This window comes from Eurosta solidaginis, chromosome 1 (assembly GCF_040869045.1).
Source record: "Eurosta solidaginis isolate ZX-2024a chromosome 1, ASM4086904v1, whole genome shotgun sequence".
NCBI lineage: Eukaryota > Metazoa > Arthropoda > Insecta > Diptera > Tephritidae > Eurosta > Eurosta solidaginis.
Genome location: NC_090319.1, coordinates 331002254 through 331024157, shown reverse-complemented (window position 1 = coordinate 331024157; position 21904 = coordinate 331002254). Strand labels below are relative to the sequence as shown.

The following is a 21904-nucleotide window of genomic DNA, read 5'->3' as shown; positions in this document are numbered from 1 at the left end:
AGCTTACACAATAGTAATTTGAAAGCTGGTTGGCTCATCTCTACAGCAAGAACATACCTTTGTTCAGACTGTCAAAATGTGCGTGTTGGTATTAGGCGAATTATATGGAATGAAAACATAAAACTTTGAAATTTTTGTGTGTTGTAAGAAAATGTGTTCAATGTTTTGGTTTCATTTTGAGTTTGCCATCTTCTTTTGACAATCCCTACTCCATTGAAATGAAAGACATAAAATCAGCTGATGGGATGAGCCAACCATATAGTTCAGCCATGCGTAACTTACGTTTAAATATACTCAATAAACACACTTTACAATGTTGCATTTGCAGTTTGAAACAATTTATTACGCAATTTTTTTTAAATTGGCAATTTATTATTACAATTTATTATATGACAAATTGCGTAATAAATTGCCCAAATAGTATAAATTGCCAATTTGGTGTGTGTTTGAACCTAGTATTAGTTGCTTGATGTATATTTTAATGCATGTACCTTCCGCTGGATATGACCATGTTTCGAGCACCGGCGAAGTTGCACTTAGAAACAATAGCAATAGAGTTATGCCACATTTCAAAAACCATATTTGCATGCAGTAAATGGCAAAATGAAATGTTTTATGGTTCGCCAGAAAAATTTAAATTTTTTGCTTGGTTAGATTCTTTGTGAATTAATCTAACCAATATACACATTTCAATCACAATTTAAACATGTTTGCGTATATTTTTTTTTATTTAAAATTCAAACAAAAAATCCTACAAAAACGTGTAAATAAAAAAGTAAGAGATTGTAAGAGATTATATGTATGTAAATATACATTTACAATACAAATCATGTTTATCACGTTGTTCATATGCGATTAACTAAAATTATAGGCACTATAATATTGCATTACAATTTTAGATAGTTTTTGTTCAGTTATATGTAAAGTATCTTAATTATAAAAAAAATTAATAATTAATTATTATTTATCAAAAAGTCTCCTGAATATAAATTTTGTTCTTGGTGCCTAATGTATTTACATATGTATGTATTTTGTGTGATAAACATATATACGTACAGTGGTGAGCAACAAAATAGCAAAATAAAAAAAAGTATAATCGTAAAAATTTTTTTTTTAACTTGAGCCGTTTTTATAGAATTTAGATTTCAACATTTTTAGATATTGTGACGAATATTAGCAACACTAAGAGATACTATCATCTCTAAGCCGATACTAAGCAGTATCTACATAAACAAATCAATCATTATGCCTACACATATGTACCTACAAGCAGCGGAGAGATACGCACAAACACATGCATATATCTGAGATACTCACAAAAGTATGCTATCATCAGTACTTACATATACACACGCTAATGGCTATGCGAGAGACTATAAACTATAAATTCACATGCATATATGTATCTGGTAACTAAGTAGTAAATTCTAGAAGAAACGCCTAGAAGTATGCGAACGAGACAGCAGAGAGTATAAAAGGAGCGAAAGCTCAGTAAGCAATCAGTTTGATTTAAACACGCTATCAGTTGCGAAGTGAAGTTTAATTGTACTACTCCCAAAGTTGTCTACTAAAGACCATTTTGCAATATAGAATATTGGAGTATTTTATTCAACAGTTTAGCGATTCGAATGTTAGCGGGAAGTTGCAAATAAGAGGAATTGCACTAAATTCGTTACAATATAATAGTTTTGCACTGAGAGAATTTAAATCTACAATTTTCAAAATTACCCTGAATTTCAATTTTACATCCAATAATTAATAAACTTAGCGATAGAAAGGGGGCATATGTACATTGGGTATGCCAGGGTTGATTCGGGATAAGTAAGAGTTTAACCTATTACAGTATTCAGATTGAAGATAAGCTAGAGTGACGCGCGTCTACCTGGGATTTCCTCAATTGCGAGTTTAGGGTATTTGACTTAATAACGTGGTTAACCGCGCAATCCCTCGCATACTACTCCGACGCCTTTTTATGGATGTTAATGAGGGCCTTGTTATGCTCCTCTTTTTCAAACGGCTGTGTTCTTTAGTGCCGTATTTATTCAATTCATTCTGATCTTCAATCAGATGTCTCTTTTGATGCTCCGGTTTCTAGGTATTTAACACAGTATTCTCGCCTAACTGTGTAGGTGATGTTGTGGTTCCCGTGGCAGTTCTGAGCGCGGTCTTTTGGCAGGCCTAAAGTTACGCCAGTTTGGGGACGAGTAGCATACAAGCAACCAACCGGCCAATTGCTTTATATGTGGTTAAGAGGGTTTCTTTATCTTTGCCTCAAGAGCTGCTGGTAAGAGACTTGAGGACATTAGGTATAGTTGCGGCTGCATGTTTGCCAAAGTATAGGTCCTGATCGAACGTCAAACCCAGTGTTTTTGGTTGTAACACATTCGGTAGCGTAATGCCAACGACGTGGTACTATTTGATGGTGGGGGTTTTGATTCAGTCCAAAATGTATCTGTATGTAGATGGCATATGTATTTTTCGTAAGTCATGCTGATGATTGGCAAGCCGCAGGTATGCGGTGAAATAAGGAAGCAGGACGGCTTCAAGTGTCTAGGCTATAGGTGATAGGAGAGATATTGGCCGATAAGAGTCTCCCACGTTAGCTGGTTTTCCAGCTTTAGTAGCAGTACCACCCTCGCAATTTTTAATATTTCAGGGATGACGAAAGTGGGTAGGGACAGGTTGAAGACGAGCGCAATGTAATTTAATCCTTTTTGGCCGAGGTTTTTAAGCATCGGCATGGCAATTCTGTCTGGGCATACTACTTTGGGTGGTTCAGCATTTTCGAGGGCTTCTTCAACCTCTTTGGCGGTGATGGTAATAGTGGTTAAATTGGTCACAGGGGTCCTGCGACCATGTGTGCAAAATGCTGAAAAGGGAGGAGGGTGCACTCTCCTACAACGACCACAACAGTCGAAATTTTTGGGATGACACCGGTGTGAAATTTCAAATAAAAAGTATCTTCGATTTATATGAAGATCTTGTTTGGAAGCCGAATCAAATAAAAAAAGTATCTTTGGTTTGGATACCGAAAAAAATAAAAATAATACAAATAAAAATATATTTGATTTGAGAAAATTTTAAAATTAAATATATATTTTATTTTTATTTCGTGATTCATTCAAGTAAAAATCACGCGACCATGCCCTTATAATATGTGATGTTCGGAAAGAAAATTAATAAAAAAAAAATATTCTAAACTTTTCAAACTTTTTATAAAATTTAAGCTGCTAAACGTCCATCCACTCTCAAACTTAAAATCTTGTATTTTGACACCTTTCTCTCCACCCTGTACGTGTATATGTATTGAATAATTTGGAGCTTTTCTTACGCCTATAACAAATTCAAATCTACATATGTATTTATGTATGTAGGAGTATGTATAGTATGCACTTATGGTCGCGCCACAATTAACTTTCTCTTACATATGAGTTCAGTGCAATCTTAACATTAGCGCCATCTGACACACAAAAGTTGACAATCTTGAACTTTTGCTTCATGTAAAGCATAAGAAGAAGAATTCGACATTTGCTTTGGCTATGCGTGCTTTCACACTTTGCAAGTGCAATTATTTTTCACACACTTTGGTAGTTTTCGTTTTTCACAATTAAAAACTGCATTTTAACAAAAGAGTAGGAGACGAAATATGTTAGCAGGTATTTTTCTTAGAATGTTTTTAACAGTGCTTCGCGAAATTTTGCATGTGAATGGACAAGATGAAATAAGTTTCAATTGCTAAATCTGAAGTTCCTTTATATTCACAAACGCAACATCTTGCGTGATTGTGACGATGTTACTGTCATGCAAAAGATTGCGTTGAACTCACCTATATGAAAGTTTATTCTGACGCAGCCATTACCTATTAAGAGATTAAGAGATTATAGGGGGACTCATGTAACCGTATAAATGCCTTATAAAGTGTGTAAACGTATAAATTTATCTAGTGCGTAAACGAGCTGTCAAATTTTGTATGAAAAATCATTTACACAATTTGTATAAATTTACGCGCACATTTCATTGTGTAAACGCGGTAAACTCAAAGGAATGCAACCTTGCAGACATTACAGACGGCATTTTCATCAAAAATCTCCAACATCAGCAAGTAAAGGCGTTTTAGTTTTGATTTTTCACTTAATCTTGGTATTTTTTAATTTGTATAACAATCAAAAAATTTTTTTTGGAAATAATACAGCTGAAAAACAATCAAGTTTATCAAGAGTATTACTAGGTGCGTTCATATAACCGCGTGTGTAAATGGATATAATTTTACACCTTATAAGTTTATATGCTATCATGAGTCCCCCTTATATAAATTTGCAAAAATACACTTTTTTATATGTATGAATGTGTGTATATAGGAATGTAGTATAAATGTATAATCTATATATGGATGTATATATTCATTATGTATGCAGGAATAACTATAGTTATATATGTATGTAAGTATGAATGCTGCCCTCTATCACTTTGTTTGTATGTATGTATTTTAATTAATGGCTAAACTGACTGTAGCGGCTAATTTGCCTAAATATGTCTCTTATAAATGGAATGTTTGTTATTATATATATTTGTTTTTTGATTTCTTATTATTTTTACAAATTTTGCTTAAGTATTAATGAACGGCATACAATTCTAGTATATGATTGCTTGATTATGTACCTGACCAAACCGACTAATTAATTTATTATATTCTAATTACTTTTGAAGTTTAATGAGAATGCATCGTCGGCATCGAATATGTTGATTTTTTTTCAAAAGCACAAAATGAGCTTCAATCATGTTTAGGTTTGACTTGAATAAGTTTTTGAAGTGAAACTTCTAACACCAAGTCATCGCTTAAGAAAATTTAATTGGAAACACATTCAAGTTATTTACCCCAATGATGCCCTTTTTGTATAGTCATCTATGAGCAGTACCATTACTGTCAGCTGGACGAATAATATTATAATAATTATTTATTTATTTGTCTACAAATTTAACAATTAATCAGACTAAATATAGTTACGGATTACAGATAAATTACAGAAGCATACAAATTGAACAAAATTAAATTATAATATATATTAGCCGTGTTTTTTAACACGCGTATATCCGTTTACGCTTAAACTTTATATGGACTGCTAAGCGACAAGCTTTAAATACACCTCTGAAATTCCTGCGCATAAATTTTGTCCTACTAAATTTCAATACGCATTATACTCAGATGTAACTGAAATATGTGTCTTTGTTTCACCCTCTACACTAATTCTATGTGTCTTTGTTTCACCCTCTACACTAATTCTATGTATTCTATGTGTGTCCACAATTCATCGCAACTGATTCAGCTATAAGTTATACCCTATGGCCTTCAGAGCGTTGTGTCTCCGCTTTTCGGTACACCCTGTTGCTCTAGCTAGTTGTTTAACCACAGCCGCTAGATGGGTCTCCTAAGCATTATCTAAGCGAGGATAGGCGTTTTTTTCACGCGCAAACGAAACGTATACGCGTGTAAAAAAAAACACGGCTATTATTAAATCAGATGTCGGGATGGACTGTGATGCCGAGCATCGGGAATTGATTATTAGTGCTGTCGGAATGGATGTGATTTCGAGCAATTGATGTACATTTGACACAACAAGTAGGGCTGCGATGTGTGGAAGGTTGGAAAGGACGTGATTCCAAACCACCAACCCAAATCATTGTGTATTTAAGGTAGTCAGCAGATATTTTTTTATTACGTGGAGTGAGTCACACGTATTAATGTTTTTGCAGTGCTTATTGAAGTCAGTACACAAACAACGAAGAGGTTCATGCATTCCAAAATTCGATCTGAATGTGGTTATATGAAGCGGTTGAAAATGTTTAGATGGTCTAAAGGGAACATTAAATAAAATTTCACAAAGCAGAAAAGGGCTATTTACCATCCCTCTAATAAGTTTTACTACAAATAACACACCTACCATCCCCCCACGACTCCGTAACGTAGGGAACTGAATAACTTTTAAATGGCAGGAGTAGGGAGGAAGAATCCTTGAGGGGTCCCACGGTAAGTCCCTTAGCGCAAAACTCAAGAATTGCTTTTGAACCGACTCTAATTTGTCGCAGTGCGTCTGGTAAGGAGAGCTCCAGATTATCGAAGCTTATTCTAATATTTGCCGCACCAAAGATATAAAGAGAATTTTAGAAATATATGGATCATCGAATTCTTTACACCAACGTTAGACGAACGCCAAAGTCCCTTTGGCTCTTTTCACGCAACCTTCTATGTGCCATTTAAAGTCAAGTTTAGGGTCCATCGCAACGCCAAGGTCCACAAAACTAATGGCTTGGTTAATTGTGTAAACATCAATCATATATCGTCACTATTTTGAACGGAACTTGTTTAAGTTTTCGGCCGCATAATCGTCTTTGCCTTTGGAGCATGATGAAATGCAAACTGAATGGCCGGCGGCGGTATTTATTCTAAGAGTGAATAAAAACGAAACTTATAATCATACAAAGAAATGTGTCAAAACTAGAGTTTGCGATTTCTCGAAAATGTTCGAGAAGAGATTTTTCGCAAGTCTCGCCTTCTCGCGAGATTATCGAATCTCGAATTACTCGTAAGGCTCGCGAGCTTCTCGACATTCAACTTAATCGATTCATTGGCTGTTTTATATAGAGATTACGATTTCTTATGGAGCACAAGCCAAAATGTCCGCAAAACCACAAGGAATAATCTCGGGAAGTCGAGTTCTCGATGGACTTGAACCCAGGACGTTCAGAGTGAAAGGCGGATCACGCCACCACCACACCTCTGCGGATTGCTGTTCACATCTGACATTACTCAATCCAACGAGCAACAACGTTTACTCTAAAACTAGTTTTAATGTCACTCTTTAGTTTTGATATTATTCCGAAAGTTGTTATAACTGCACTTTATTTTTTGTGTGTTTTTGTAAAAGTGCAATACAATAAAACAGGGCACATCATGCTATTCGGTTAAGGAGAGGGGGTTGAAAATGAACTAATGCATAAAGGATTGCCAGACTTGGACAAAATTTTAGATGGGATGAAAATTTATCGTGTATTCTTTGACCATTTTGGATGACTTCAGAATCCTTTCAAGACTACATTATTATACAATATATGTAACGAATTTAGGGAAATTCCGCTAATTTGAAACCTTCTGCTAACGTTCGAATCGCTAAACTGTTGAATAAATCACCCACAATATTTAGTGTTGTAAAATAAAAGGCGCGATAACCTCCGAAGAGATTTTAGGCTGAGCGCCGAGTGTTGTAAACTGGTTTTTATTTAGATTACTTTGGGAGTAATACTTCACAATTGTACTTCACAACCAATAGCGTGTTTAAATCAAAACTGATTGTTCTTACTCAGCATGCGCTGCTTTTATACTCACTGTTGCCTCTTCCGCATATTTCTCCAAAGGTCTAGACGTTTCACCTTCTACAACTCTTGTAGCTCATGCTTGGCTACAGGCATATACGTGTATATTTGTAGTTTGTGCGTTTCTCATAGTCATATGCTTGTGTTATGTGTGAGTAACTACTTCGGCTGATCACTACATATTTGTGTGTGTGAGATATGTATCTCTTCGTCACCTTCTACATAAGAGTGGCTGCTTTATTGTTGTTGTCCATTTATTTAGTAGCAACTTAGTGATGCTAATATTCGTCACAATATTATTTTAGGTTCATTCATGCCTTTTATGACACCTTTTTTGACTTCTGACACCTTTGACCTCGAAATGATTCTGAAGCTGTCCCGAATCAATGCCGAAAATAATCCAGAAGCGATACTGAAATTGTTCCGACACAGTCTCGAAATGATTCTGAAGTAATGCCGAAATGTTCTCGAAACGGTGTCGAAGCAGTCCCAAAATGGTTCAAGAATATGTGCTACAGTTCCATGCCCTTCACAATTTTATTGAAGTCCGTAAATCATTTACGCATGGGCAAAGGCGGCACTTAGCTCGATATTAGGTGATATGCATGCGCAAAGTCCACCCTAATGTACAGATAGCAGCGAACAGAAAAACAGCAGTGGACCTTTTTACAAATTTCGTCATAACTTTTATTTTTTTTTACTTGAAATAATTTAAGAATGCACTTCTTTGAATTTTGTAACTGAAGTAACTGAAATCAAACCCAAAAATATTGAGAAAAATGCGAATATTTGGGAAAATTCCACGAAAATTGCGAGTTGTTTTGAGTACGCAGTTTTTTGGCAAAATAATATCTTGTACTTCTCAAAGTTTTTAAAATTTCAAAATCAATCAAAATTCAAAACTTTCGTAAACGTTCTTGAAATCGGTTTGCATAGTTTTACTTAGAAAATTTACTGTAGTTTTTCTTAATATTTGTAAACTCGTCTCGAAGAAAGCCACTGCAATTTTTCTGTTCGCTGCTGTATATATGTATGTATATTAGGGCGGGTCAAATTGTATGGGGAAAAAAGTTCAGGTGCACATCCAGTTTCTGAATCTATGGGTCATACTGAGTAATATTGTCCATGGGACCAAAGGTCTGAAATGAATTTCGAGCCTCCCTATTTTTGTTAGAAAAAATTTTTTTTTTTAGAAATTTTTATTATTATTTTTGTTAGAAAGTATTTTGGGCTATTTAAAAATTGAATTTGCATTATGGAAAAGTAAAATATTCGTAGATTTTTGCAACAAATTCGTCGATTTTCCCCAAAAGGAAGCGATAAAATGCGAAAAATTGTACGAAAGCGTCCTATAGCGACGAATATTTTACTTTTCCATATTGCAAATTCAATTTTTAAACAGCCCAAATTTATTCTAACAAAAATAATAATAAAAATTTCTAAAAAAAATATTTTCTAACAAAATTAGGGAGGCTCGAAATTCATTTCAGACCTATGGTCTCATGGGTAATATTACTCAGTTTGACCCATAGATTCAGAAACTGTATGCGCCTTTTCAACAACAAATTTGACCCACCCTAATTGTATATGTGTATATTGGGACAAAATAAATTCCTATAATTATATACGCTAAAAAGTAATAAACTAAAACTGGTTATTACACCATGATGAAATATATAAATTTAAATATGTACTTAACTACAATTAATATCATTTTAGCCAAACCTAAAAACGACGGAAGCTCACTTTGTGTAGTATACATTATTATATAGCCCAATTCTAAATATATTTTCGAGGGGCGTTTTTCCTTACGGGAGGAGACTTTCCCGGGCTGATTATGTTTAGTAAAATATGTTTTTGTTTTTAATTTCAAAAATTTTCTAATTTTTTCGGTACTAACTTTCTAAAATTTGTGTTTAATATACATGCACTTGAAAGACTGTGGTTTTTTTTTCATAACTTTAAAAAAAATTTTTTTTTAAGTTATAGCTATAAATGAGCTAGTCCGCGAGTGTATGATAAACAACTGGGTTTTTTTCTTAACTCTATTGCACTAAGTAATCCTTATAGCCACGTAAAGATTTTAATTGCTTTTTTAGTTTTGTTATTAAATCTGATGGTTGCACCAAAATCGAAATATCACGGCCTACAGAATTAAGGCGATCACGTATCTCATTATCCTTAAAATATAAATTTAATGGACGTCCATTGATTTCCGTAAGTACCCAAAATGTTAGAGTTGTACCATCACATGATTGTGCCTAATATAAAAAGGGAAATGGAGTAGTAACACTGAAATGTGGAGTATTTATAAAGTATGTAGTATGTACGTATGTATGTATATTATTATAATAGTAGTATCCTTTTAAGTAGCGTTCTATAAATGTAATAACACCCTCTAGCACTCAGCTGGGGACTGGACCAAACCAATTCTTCTGAGATAGGGCGTATCTGAAATGACAGCCTAGGTAGGTGCTCAGCACAAAGACAATAACTGTACCGAGCTTTTTCACGGTGCCATGACATAATCCAAAGTGGCATAGCCCAAAGTTTTTTACTCAGGATTATGTGACCCCGACTACAGATATTAACATAGATAGATAATTAGTTAGGATCGCACTGCGACCATTGGTTAATTGTGCCCTCAGCTACTTCACAGCACCTCATCCAAGCCGACATCTCTGATGAACCCTAACAGTTCACCTGGCTTGAGGGATTTGATGTGAGAATGCTCTGCCCTAAACTTAGCTTTACGTCTTGAGATTGCGTCACACTCCAGGAGGATATGGTCCGCCGTCTTCGCTGATCGATCACAAAATCGGCATGTGTTGTTCGATATTATACCCAGCTTTTGCATGTTACTGTTCAGTCTACAGTGTCCTGTAAGAATAGCTGTTACGATTCTTAGGATATCTTTTGAGAGGCCTATTAATGCCCTATATCGAGTAACCCCTTAACAGTAACAGAGATTGTCTCAGGCCTGGCATATTGCGCCAGTGTTCTTCACTCTTTTTCCTTTCTTCTACTAATAGATGCCCCCTAATTTCCTCCGGGCTACTGGCAGGAACGGCTCAGGACCAATAGGTCGTTTCGTTGCTGCCTTTCTGGCCAGGCTGTCTGCCTGCTCATTACCCTCAACTCCCCTGTGGCCAAGAACCCAGGTACAGGTACATAGCCCCAGGTTTTTCACTTCGAACTATGTCACTGCTTATGAGGTGTCATATTCCTAATTGGGATATTGTCAGTTTTGAGTCCAAGAAGGAGACTTACATAAACAACGCGAATGCAAATACCGTGGTATTGTGAATAGTTTGCTTTCCAAGCAAAAAAAAAAAAGTTTCAGTTCTACACTTAAATTTCTAGAGGTTAATGGTTAGCGCAAGGCTGCTCAAATGGCGGACGAGAAGATACATGTGTACACAGATGGTTCCAAAGTAGTGGAAGGAGTAGGGCCTGCGGTATACTGTGCTGATCCGGAAATAAACAGATCCTACAAGCTGCCAGATTACTGTAGTCAAGCAGCAATTGAGGCCATAATCTCGCATAACATAGCATCTAAATGCGTGTTAGAGTGTAAGCAGTCTCTGAAGAGAATCGGTATATTGAGTCCCAGGGCATATGGGAATAGATGGGAATGAAAAAGCAGATGAACGAAGTAAAAAGGGCGCATCCCTTGAAGCTTACTCCGTAGACGTCCCAATTAGACTGGGCGAGATTAAGAGACGCCGAGAGGTGCACGTGATCAACCAAGCGGGGAAGGCGTGGGTTCAAGCGCTGTAGACTCATGACGGGTATTCTGACTGGACACTGTCTTCTGGCGTCACATGCCTTTAAATTAGGCTTGGTCAGTGAAAGCAGATGTAGGAAGTGCGGGTTGGAGGAGGAAACGATCGAGCACGTTTTCTGCTGTTGTTGTTGTTGTAGCGATAAGGTTGCTCCCCGAAGGCTTTGGGGAGTGTTATCGATGTGATGGTCCTTTGCCGGATACAGATCCGGTACGCTCCGGTACGCTCCGGTACCACAGCACCATTAAGGTACTAGCCCGACCATCTCGGGAACGATTTATGTGGCCACATTAAACCTTCAGGCCATCCCCTCCCTCCCCACCCCAAGTTCCATGAGGAGCTTGGGGTCGCCAGAGCCTCGTCTGTTAGTGAAACAGGATTCGCCGCGGATAGGTGAGGTTGACAATTGGGTTTGGAGAAGCTATATATTGCGCTCGCAACCTGAAGGGTTGCGCTACACACCCCTTGAATCTGGTATTTTAGTCGCCTCTTACGACAGGCATACCTACCGCGGGTATATTCTGACCCCCTTACCCGCTGGGGGGGCACGTTTTCTGCTCGTGCCCTGCGCTTGCCAAGCTAAGACTTCAGCTACATATTAGGGGTGATACAGCTGTCAGATCTCGAAGCAGCAAGTTGCTTAAGTCCTAGAAAGATTCTAGTATTTGCCAAGAGGACGGATTTATTTTATAACATAAGTCCTGGTTTTTGATAGGGTTTTTCAGTTTGGTCGTTAAAACAAACTTCTGGTAACACTGCGGACTCATTCAGTCTATGTGAGGTCCTCATGGACCGGCCAGTTCAACCTAACCTAACCTAGTGGTATTCGTTTTTGAATTATATCATTCTTTCCATTTTTCTAAATTTTCGATATCCAAGAAGTGGGCGTGGTTATCGTCCGATTTTCAATACCAATCTATTCCGGGCCCGTAGAAGCCCGTATACCAAATTTGGTGAAGATATCTCAATATTTACTCAAGTTATCGTGTTAACGGACAGGCGGACGGACGGATGGACATGGCTCAATCAAATTTTTTCTCGATACTGATGATTTTGATATATGGAAGTCTATATTTATCTCGATTCCTTTATACCTGTACAACCAACTGCTATCCAATCAAAGTTATAATACCCTGTGTACAAGTAAAGCTGGGTATAAAAAGGGGCGGTGCCACGCCCATTTCCATTTTCTTTTATCTATATATTTCTGCTATAAATATGCATAGGAAGTAAAAAAGCCATGATATAAAGATATTATTCGCAAAGATCTTCTATATTCGCCTAAGGTCCCTTTACAAATCGTTTACATAAAAGTGGGCCTGGCCCTCAACCGATTAATCGTTCTGGTGCTGTGTTACCGGAGCGTACCGGATCTGTATCTGGTCCTTTGTCATCGATAACACTCCCCAAAGCCTTCGGGGAGTAACCCTATCGCTACAACAACAACCCTTTTTGAAATTAAATTAGGTCTAGCTATTTCAACCCTCTTATGAAATATGGTTAGTATGGCTGCATCAATTACGGAATAGTCAGGTTTTTCGTGTTTTCCAAAATATTATATATGTATATATAAAAAATGGGTGTGGTTTTAATCCGATTTCATTTTATCTAGCATTTTAAGATGAGTGCCAAGGACCCATTATACCAAATTTCAACAATATATCTTGAAATTCACTCAAGCTATCGTGTTTATAGGCGGACGGACTTGGCTTAATGAATTTCTTTTTTCACCCTGATCAGTTTGATATGTTTGGAAGTCTATATCAATGTCGAATAGTTTATGTCTTCACAACCTACTGTTATGCGAACCAAACTAATATACTCTGGGAGCTTTTCTCAGCTGAGTATAAAAACGTAGGCAATTCAAATTGAATCAATTTTATTCTTTTTAAGCTTATATAACAGGTTTTATAAAGGCTCGAAAGACAGTTTAGGTTAGGTTAGGTTGAACTGGCCGGTCCATGAGTACCTCACATAAACTGAATGAGTCCGTAGTGTTGCCAGAAGTTTGTTTTAACGACCAAACTGAAAAACCCTTTCAAAAACCAGGACCTATGTTATAAAATAACTCCGTCCTCTTGGCAAATACTAGAAGCTTCTTAGGACTTAAGCCACTTGCTGCTTCTAGATCTGTCAGCTGTATCACTCCTAATAGCTGGAGTCTTAGCTTGGCAAGCGCAGGGCACGAGTACAGAACGTGCTCGATCATTTCCTCATCCAACCCGCATTTCCAACATCTGCTATCATTGACCAAGCCTACTTTAAAGGCATGTGACGCCAGAAGACAGTGCCCAGTCAGAATACCCGTCATGAGTCTACAGTCCTCTCTTTTTATTGATAGAAGCAACTGTGTTAGCCTAAGGTTGTAAGACCTACACATAATCTTCGACACTTTACAGCCCCGCGCTTGCACCCACGCCTTTCCCGCTTGGTCGATCGTGTGCACCTCTCGCCTTCGCTTAATCTCGCTCAGTCTAATTGGGACGTCTACGGAGCAAGCTTCAAAGGATGCGCCCTTTTTAGATAGTTCATCCGCTATTTCATTCCCATCTATTCCCATATACCCTGGGACCCAATTAGATGTAGGCTCGAAAGACAGATCTTCGAAAGAAATAAAAAGGATCAATTCCTCATATATTTTGATGCGCTGAATTGCCAATTATTTGTATTCGTTTTTAGAGGTTTCGACCCAACCACGACCCGTTTGGCAGATTCAGAATAAGCGCATCACAATGCATAGAAATAGATTTTTCGCATTACCAGTTCCGCCAACTTTTTTGTGTAGTTGTTCGAGCTCTTTACGTATCTTGTATTACCATGCATGTTGATGCTTTGAAACTGAAATTTATTTATGGACCTCTACGCGTTGGAGATGGCGAGTTCCGAAGGTTTAACGATGAGCAGTTGTTGTTGTTGTAGAGATAAGTGTAGCATTAAGCGTCTATGCCCACCTATGCAATACATTTTGCGGCATTACGCATCATGAACTCCTATGCAATACATTTTTAACAGCTCAATCATATTACAATATTATACAAATTATAGACCTAATACAGCGGTTATCTAACATCAATGGAATGCCGAATATGACACTCTTGTCTGTTCACAAATAATAAATTCTGCTTTATTATCAATTTTAGTTTCTCACCAAAATATTTGCATACAACCAATAATGAGAATTAACCAGACATCGATTTGCTGACGAATGCATACATATTTACATGTATGCATAACATGCATACAAATCTACAGGTATGCAGACTATGCACACAAATCTACATATATGCATAGCTTGTATACAAATCTACATGTATGCAGACTATGCATACAAATCTACATATATGCATAGCATGCATACAAATCTACATATATGCATAGCTTGCATACAAATCTACATATATGCATTGCTTGCATACAAATCTACATGTAGGCATACCATACATATAAATCTACAAGTATGCATACCATGTACATATTTTTAGTTAGTATTAAGATAATTATGAATGTGTAGGTTAAGAAATTACCTATAAAAGAAAAAGAATTTCTTTAATAAAATGAATCTTGAATTATTATCAGACTACAAAAGTCGTTTCACTCTTTACATTGAATCGTAACTTTTCATGGCGATCCTGCCAGCTTGATCAGAAATTGGCAAAACTGTTAAAGATCTTGCTGGAGGAAAAGATCCTGACAGATTTGGCTAAAAATCTGAAAGGTCGTGCCAAGTTTAAAACATAGAGAAAATTTTTATTGAGATCATGTTGGATAAAAATCCTGCACAGAAGAAAAGGAGCAATAATTACATCGCAGACTAGATCAACCCAACGTAACTTGGTATGACAACTACCAATAATATTTTAACGGACTTTTGGCAAATTCGAATAAACTCATGGTGGTTATTTGGATCAATTAGTTATGAACGTTTGTTTGAAGCAAAATAATGGAAGCTCAATAATAAATTAAACGCATAAATGGAGTGGAATAATCATAATATGTGGCCGGACACTAAATAAATGCAGAGTAGCAAACCAGCAGGACATGATTGGCATAAGACTGGCAACTAATATTATATGGCAAACCAACAGGACATAATGGACAATACGACTGGCAGCGAATGTTATGTATATTAAGTATATTTAAATTATTTAAATTTTTAGAATCAATTGAGCGGCCTTTACGGACGCTAAACCATTAGCAAAAACGAAAGTTTTTGCTTAGGAATTTTTTTTTAAAATAGGAACTGAAAAATAAATAAAATGTAAAACGCCCCTTTTCAAAGAAAATTTCATGGAATTAGCAAGAAAATTCAAATGTATTAAATTTTAAAGAATTTTTTAGCTTGAGAAAAAAATTTAACATAAAAATCTACTTTGTTAAAATTTAAAGTAAAAGTTTTATGAAAAAAAAAGCATTAGCAGGAAAATTAAAATTTCTTATTTGAAAAAAAAAAAAAATGCTAAAATACTAAAATGCTAAAAATCTTAAATTAAACAAATTTTTCCAACAAAATTTTGTTTAAACCTTTATACCAAATAAATAAGGAAAAATATTAAAGTAAATTGAAATGTTTAGGACACTTCTGTAAAATGGTCAATTAACTTCAGACAGTTCACCTATCCTTTGGAGAAAGCCCATAGAACATTTTTATAAGGTTTAAAAATTAAAATTACTCTGTTCATAATTATTAAAATGCAAAGAGATTCCTCAGACTTGCCTCTCTATTCGTGGGACGAAAATACCCGACACACTAGGGACCTACAAAAAGAATTAGAAGGCTTAAAGAAATTGTGGAAGATAATAGGAATGGAAAGGGAACCCACAATAGAAGATATAATACATCCCACAACCAAGGAAGAAGAAATAATGAGAATGATTAGGAGAGTGTTCCCCAGAAAATGCCAAATGTTAAGTAGCATCAAAAAAAAAAAAATATTAAAAGTTTGTTTAATACGAATAGATAAAAATATTTCCAAATATACTATATACTACACTAAGAAAATTTTTTTTTTGGAATATTAAAATTTTTTTTTTTACCCTAAATAAAAATATTTTTAATCAACAATTTCCACAAAATAAAAAGTCATAAAACAAAATATCTAACATCTTATTAAAATTAAAGAACTTTCAAGATGTCTTGGTGGACAAAAATAGCCCAAGGCATTATGGTAGCCATAGCTGGCTACGAGGTAGGAAAAGGAAATTCTGAAACATCAGAGAACAGGATAATAAAATATGAATCACCAGCTGAACCAGAAACAAAAGCTGCTCCAAATATTCCAGATTTTTTGTTAGCAGTTATACGTTATGTATTCATTCTATTGATCATCACAATAGCTATGATGCTCAAAAACTATATCAAGCACAAATTTAGGCAGGTAAAACCCGCCATAAATCGTATCTAAGAAACACCAGTTTTTGCAACCCATTACCTAAACCAAACCCAAAGCTGAAAAAGAGCAATAAATACTTCACATGAATTTCAAAATGTAGAAATCGACAGCAAACCCAGCACCGAGAGTTCTGCCTAAAATCAATAGCAAATAAAAAACTTGCATAATTCCGTTGAATGTCCCTGACAAAGATGGTCAGGAAGCAATAGGAAATTCTAGGACAGTGGAAGTAAGCAAAACCTAACGAAAAAAAAATACATATATTTTTCAACCAGCCCATAACAACACAAGAAAAAATGAAGAAAAGTCACAAAGAGAACCTATAAAAATATAAGTGAAGCGCTAAATAAATTTGCAGCAATAAGACATGTCGCGCTCGTTTTCATCTTAGGATAGAAAAATGGTAGCGTAGGAAATACAAGAAACCTGATTGTAGATGATAAAATTGACTTAGGACAATTACTTATCAGGCTGTACACACGTTGTATAAATGCCGCCAATACAGGACTTGGTATTCATAAGAAAAACACAGTTGTCCTGAGGGACAAATTGGTGGAAAATGATTGATTATTTACTCGAGTAGGCAAATGTAAAATAATAATTGATAGTTCTCTAAGATCAAATAGACGCATTAACCAAAGAGGTTGTGCATGTGACAAATCCCGGAATAAAAATAAAAATAATTCTTCATAAAAGTCATGACGATTCTGTCCTGGTGGCCGCCGCAGAAATCGCATGACAAATAAGATCAAAGAAATTGCTGGAAAATATGAAATTATCGAAAATATAAAAAGAACATTTAAAGATACGAACATTTTTTTGCACCCACTGTACCTTCCACTTATCCATTAATAAAACCACTACCAATACATAACTACCCGCTCTTCCACCAGCAACTTTTCTTTACAATTATTACAGATTTGCCTAATTATGAATGAAAAAAAATGCAAGTGAAAAAACCAAAACTTTTTTCTCCTTGAATAATATGCGGAATTAGTTTAATAAAACAAAATAAATACAATCATTTATTAACTAGGTCTCATAAGGTCATATTTTTACATATTAGGAAAGTACTCCACTTTAACCCCTATAGATTAGAAAATATTAATAGGAAAATATTTTTACTCTAACCCTTGGTAGATAAACAATAAAAATTATTACAGTAACTTATATACATAGAAAAATTTCGATAGGGAAATAGTTTGCATAAGTTACTAAATAATGGTAGGAACAATAAAAATAAGAAAATAATAGTCCATAAAAATAGGCTTAAACCCATTTAAAACATCTTTTGACAACTTAAAACATAATCGTAAAATAAGCATTCCAATTTACTCGGTTAGTTAATAAAAATTACTAAAGACAAGCGGATCTTAAGTGAGTGCACACATCTAAAATCCGGCAAATAAAATAAATTAAATCAATAAAATAAATAAAATAAGTAAAATTTAAGAATTTCTATATATAAAAATTTAAAATTTTTAAATAAAAAAAAGGGAATTGTACAAAAACAAAAAGAAAAATATACGTAAGATGCCAATAATAAAAGTATGAAAGTCAGCAAATTAGAAACTAAATTCAAAAACTCTTTCAATACAATATCAAGTTACAGTAAAATACCAAAATCATCTAAATACAAACAAAGAATCTTATACAATTGTTCACAAAACAATTGTATAATCCTCTTTTTCCAAGGCGGATGGTGTAGCATTAAGCGTCTATGCCCACCTATGCAATACATTTTGCGGCATTACGCATCATGAACTCCTATGCAATACATTTTTAACAGCTCAATCATATTACAATATTATACAAATTATTGACCTAATACAGCGGTTACCTAACATCAATGGAATGCCGAATATGACACTATTGTCTGTTCACAAATAATAAATTCTGCTTTATTATCAATTTTAGTTTCTCACCAAAATATTTGCATACAACCAATAATGAGAATTAACCAGACATCGATTTGCTGACGAATGCATACATATTTACATGTATGCATTACATGCATACAAACCTACAGGTATGCAGACTATGCACACAAATCTACATATATGCATAGCTTGCATACAAATCTACATATATGCATTGCTTGCATACAAATCTACATGTAGGCATACCATGCATATAAATCTACATGTATGCGTACCATGTACATATTTTTAGTTAGTATTAAGATAATTATGAATGTGTAGGTTAAGAAATTACCTATAAAAGAAACAGAATTTCTTTAATAAAATGAATCTTGAATTATTATCAGACTACAAAAGTCGTTTCACTCTTTACATTGAATCGTAACTTTTCATAAGGACACTCCCCGAAGGCCTTGGAGAGTGTTATCGATGTTGATGGTTCTTCACCGGATACAGATCCCTTACGTTCCATTACCAAACCCGACCATCTCGGAAGCGATTCGTTATGACCACATGCGACCTTCTAGGCCATACCGCCCTGCTACCCCCTAGATCCATGAGGAGTTCGGGGTCGCCAGAGCCTCGGCTGTTAATGAAACAGGATTCGCCACGGATAGGTGAGGTTGATAATTGGCTTGGAGAAGCTATACATTGCGCTGGCAACCTCTTAAAAGGATTGCGCTACACAATCCCATGAATCTATTTTATTTATTTTAGTCACCTCTCACGACAGGCATACCTACCGCGGATATATTCTAACCTCCTAACCCGCTGGGGGATGAGCTGTACGAGCTTTACGCATACATCAACCTAATCCAGCGAACAAAAGCGCAGCGGCTGCGCTGGCTAGGACATGTTATGCGAATGAAAGATGACGCTCTGGCTAAGAAAGTGGGTCTATCGGAACCCGCCTATGGAAGCAGAGGAAGAGGGCGGCCCCCCACTGCGCTGGAAGGACCAGGTGGAAAACGATTTAAACTCCCTTGGTGTGACCAATTGGCGCCAGTTGGCAGAGAGAAGAAACGACGGCCATAAACGTTTAAACGGTTAAGCGCCAATTAAGTAAGTAAGTATAACCAGAACCAAATTTTGGTTGCAATATAACGTGTTTAGTTGTTTTGGAGATCTAAAGAAAATGTATACAACTCAAACAAAAATTGTACATTTTTACATTTTTAAATACAATACAAGATCCAGATTTGAATTTTGAAAACCAATATTAATATTTTGGAGGCTAACTTCGAAAAGCCAGGAAATTGCTTTTTCAAAAAAGTTTGCTTAGTCCAATACCCAGCCTAGTGTTTAACAGTGTTATCTATCAATATATAAAAACGCCACACATAAACTTTTGAACTCCTTTTTTGAACGCACCGTTTGGCCAATTTGGATGAAATATATACTAATTTGTAGGAAGTAGAGTTCTTCAGTGCAGTGTAAATACCATCATTTGAAAACTAAAATATCTCTGAGAGTAGCAATACCGGGAAATGATGATTAGCAGGCAGATGGACAACATCGATATTGTACCACTGGAGGAATTGAATTGGGTATCTCCTATAGCGAAATGCGGAAATGTGCACTCATAGAACTCTTTTATAATATAATAACATGTAGTTACTTTTCGGCGATTTCAACAAATATCAACAAACAGGTAAAAACAGCTACGCCTGGGAAGTGAATGTTAGTTATACAACATAAGCCCCGTGTTGTACAGAAGAGTGTAATCTACGGGAAAGGGGTTGTGGCCAGAGACGGATTAACAAGTAGGCAGAATAGGCAGTTACCTGGGGCTCCCGATTTTAGGGAGCCCCCGAAAAATTTAAAAGACTTCTAAAATTTTCTTACAAACATAAAATTCTAGAGAGTGAAAGAAAAATATAGTCAGAACTGAAAATAATTTTTACTCAAATAAATAAAACTCTATTGACCGCTCGACGACCGACGAACTAGACAAGGTTCCTAAAAAGGACATTTCCGACTCATTTGAGAAATTGTATTAGCGTGCAAAGAAGTGTATCGAAGTAAAAGGAGAGTATATTGAATAATAAAAAAGAATTATCTCAAAATGTACACTGATTGTTTTTATTTTGAAAAATTTCGGTTATTTTTGGAACAAGAGGGTGTAGAAGCCTTCAACTCTATTTTGACTGCTATGCGTTCAGTGAGTAAGTCATTACAAAGTGAAAAAGCAAATTTGCAACCGTGTGCTTTTTTGTACGGATCGTTAGAAGAGGTGTTTAGTTTCATTCCGTGAAAAGTTCAATGTTTTCGAGGAAAAAACAGAACAAGTACCTGGTGTAGCTTAAACAGAAATCGTAAAACGTACTCGTCGTAGAAAAAACAACCGAATGACGGAAATGCTCCAAAAGTAGAATTTTTGCCTCGCGATGATTTTAGGACAAACGGTTTCCTCGAAATCATCGACAATCTTCACAGTGAAAGTTTCAGAGACATTTGCATTTCTCATCAACTTTTCTCTAAGCGATGGAGACCTCCACGGAGCTGTAAATAACTAAGTTATTTTTTATTCTAGAGATTTGGAAGAATTTTTCATTGAAATGAAACAAATCCAAAGTTACGTGAACTACAGATACACTGATGCACAAAAAACTCATAGTAATTTGTATAAGATTCTAATGGAAGATCAATTAGCCGATGTATTTCCTAACACAGAAATAGCTCTACAGATTTTTTTAACATTAATGATCGCAAATTGTTCTGCCGAACGATCCTTCTCGCAATTAAAAAGAACCAAAGCTGCTGAAAGAGCTACAACAGATTTATTGAACATAATCGATATTGATGAGATAATTGATGAATTTGCCGAAAACAAATGTAGAAAACGACATTTTTTAAATGTAGACAGTAATTTTATTGATATTATTACATTGTGACAATCAAATTTTTATGAAAGATATAAGTTTGTATTTTTTAATCGAAAAAAGAAGGGAACGGACGTGAAAAAAGGGCCCCCAAATTGATAGTTGCCTAGCGCCCCGTTGAGGGTTAATCCGGTCCTGGTTGTGGCTCATCTCAAATAAAGATAAATTTGTATGTTTCATGTCTAGAAAACTCTATACATGCTTTAATTTTGATAACCCTTATCTAATTGGATTAGTCGAATTTTCGACCCCGGGTGATACTAGTCTTTTTAAATACGTTACTGTTGCATATTTGGGAAGTTTCATAAAAAAAATTTATTTAAAAATATGGCTGAAAACAAATCTAAATTTGTAATAAGTTAGTCGTCAAGAACTATCATGTGCTTATTAAAATTGGGAATATGATTATACTGAAAAGCGGAAAAAATTTCTAATGCATTTACTGCGTCTTCATAAGGAAGTCGCCATTTTTCGTTTCAGTGAACATGATTTTCGATCCGTTTTTGAGTTGTATTAATACTTTGTAACAAAACTAGTTTAGTCGGCACATGAAATCATGG

The 21904-nt window shown here is 35.5% G+C and overlaps 1 protein-coding gene across 4 annotated transcripts in view; it reads right to left on the bottom strand.

Moving 5' to 3' along the window:
- LOC137237861 (mucin-2) overlaps window positions 1-21904 on the bottom strand; it is a 197040-nt gene that overhangs the window by 29660 nt on the left and 145476 nt on the right. For 2 of the 4 annotated variants that reach the window (XM_067762163.1, XM_067762164.1), the window contains one exon: window positions 700-9629. The exons of 1 other annotated variant lie outside the window; for it this stretch is intronic. In XM_067762163.1, coding sequence (XP_067618264.1) covers window positions 9414-9629 — 216 coding nt within the window. In that variant the 3' untranslated portion in view covers window positions 700-9413. Of the gene's footprint in view, window positions 1-699; window positions 9630-21904 lie in introns of those variants that run through there. One more of the 4 variants, XM_067762165.1, reaches the window with a different exon arrangement.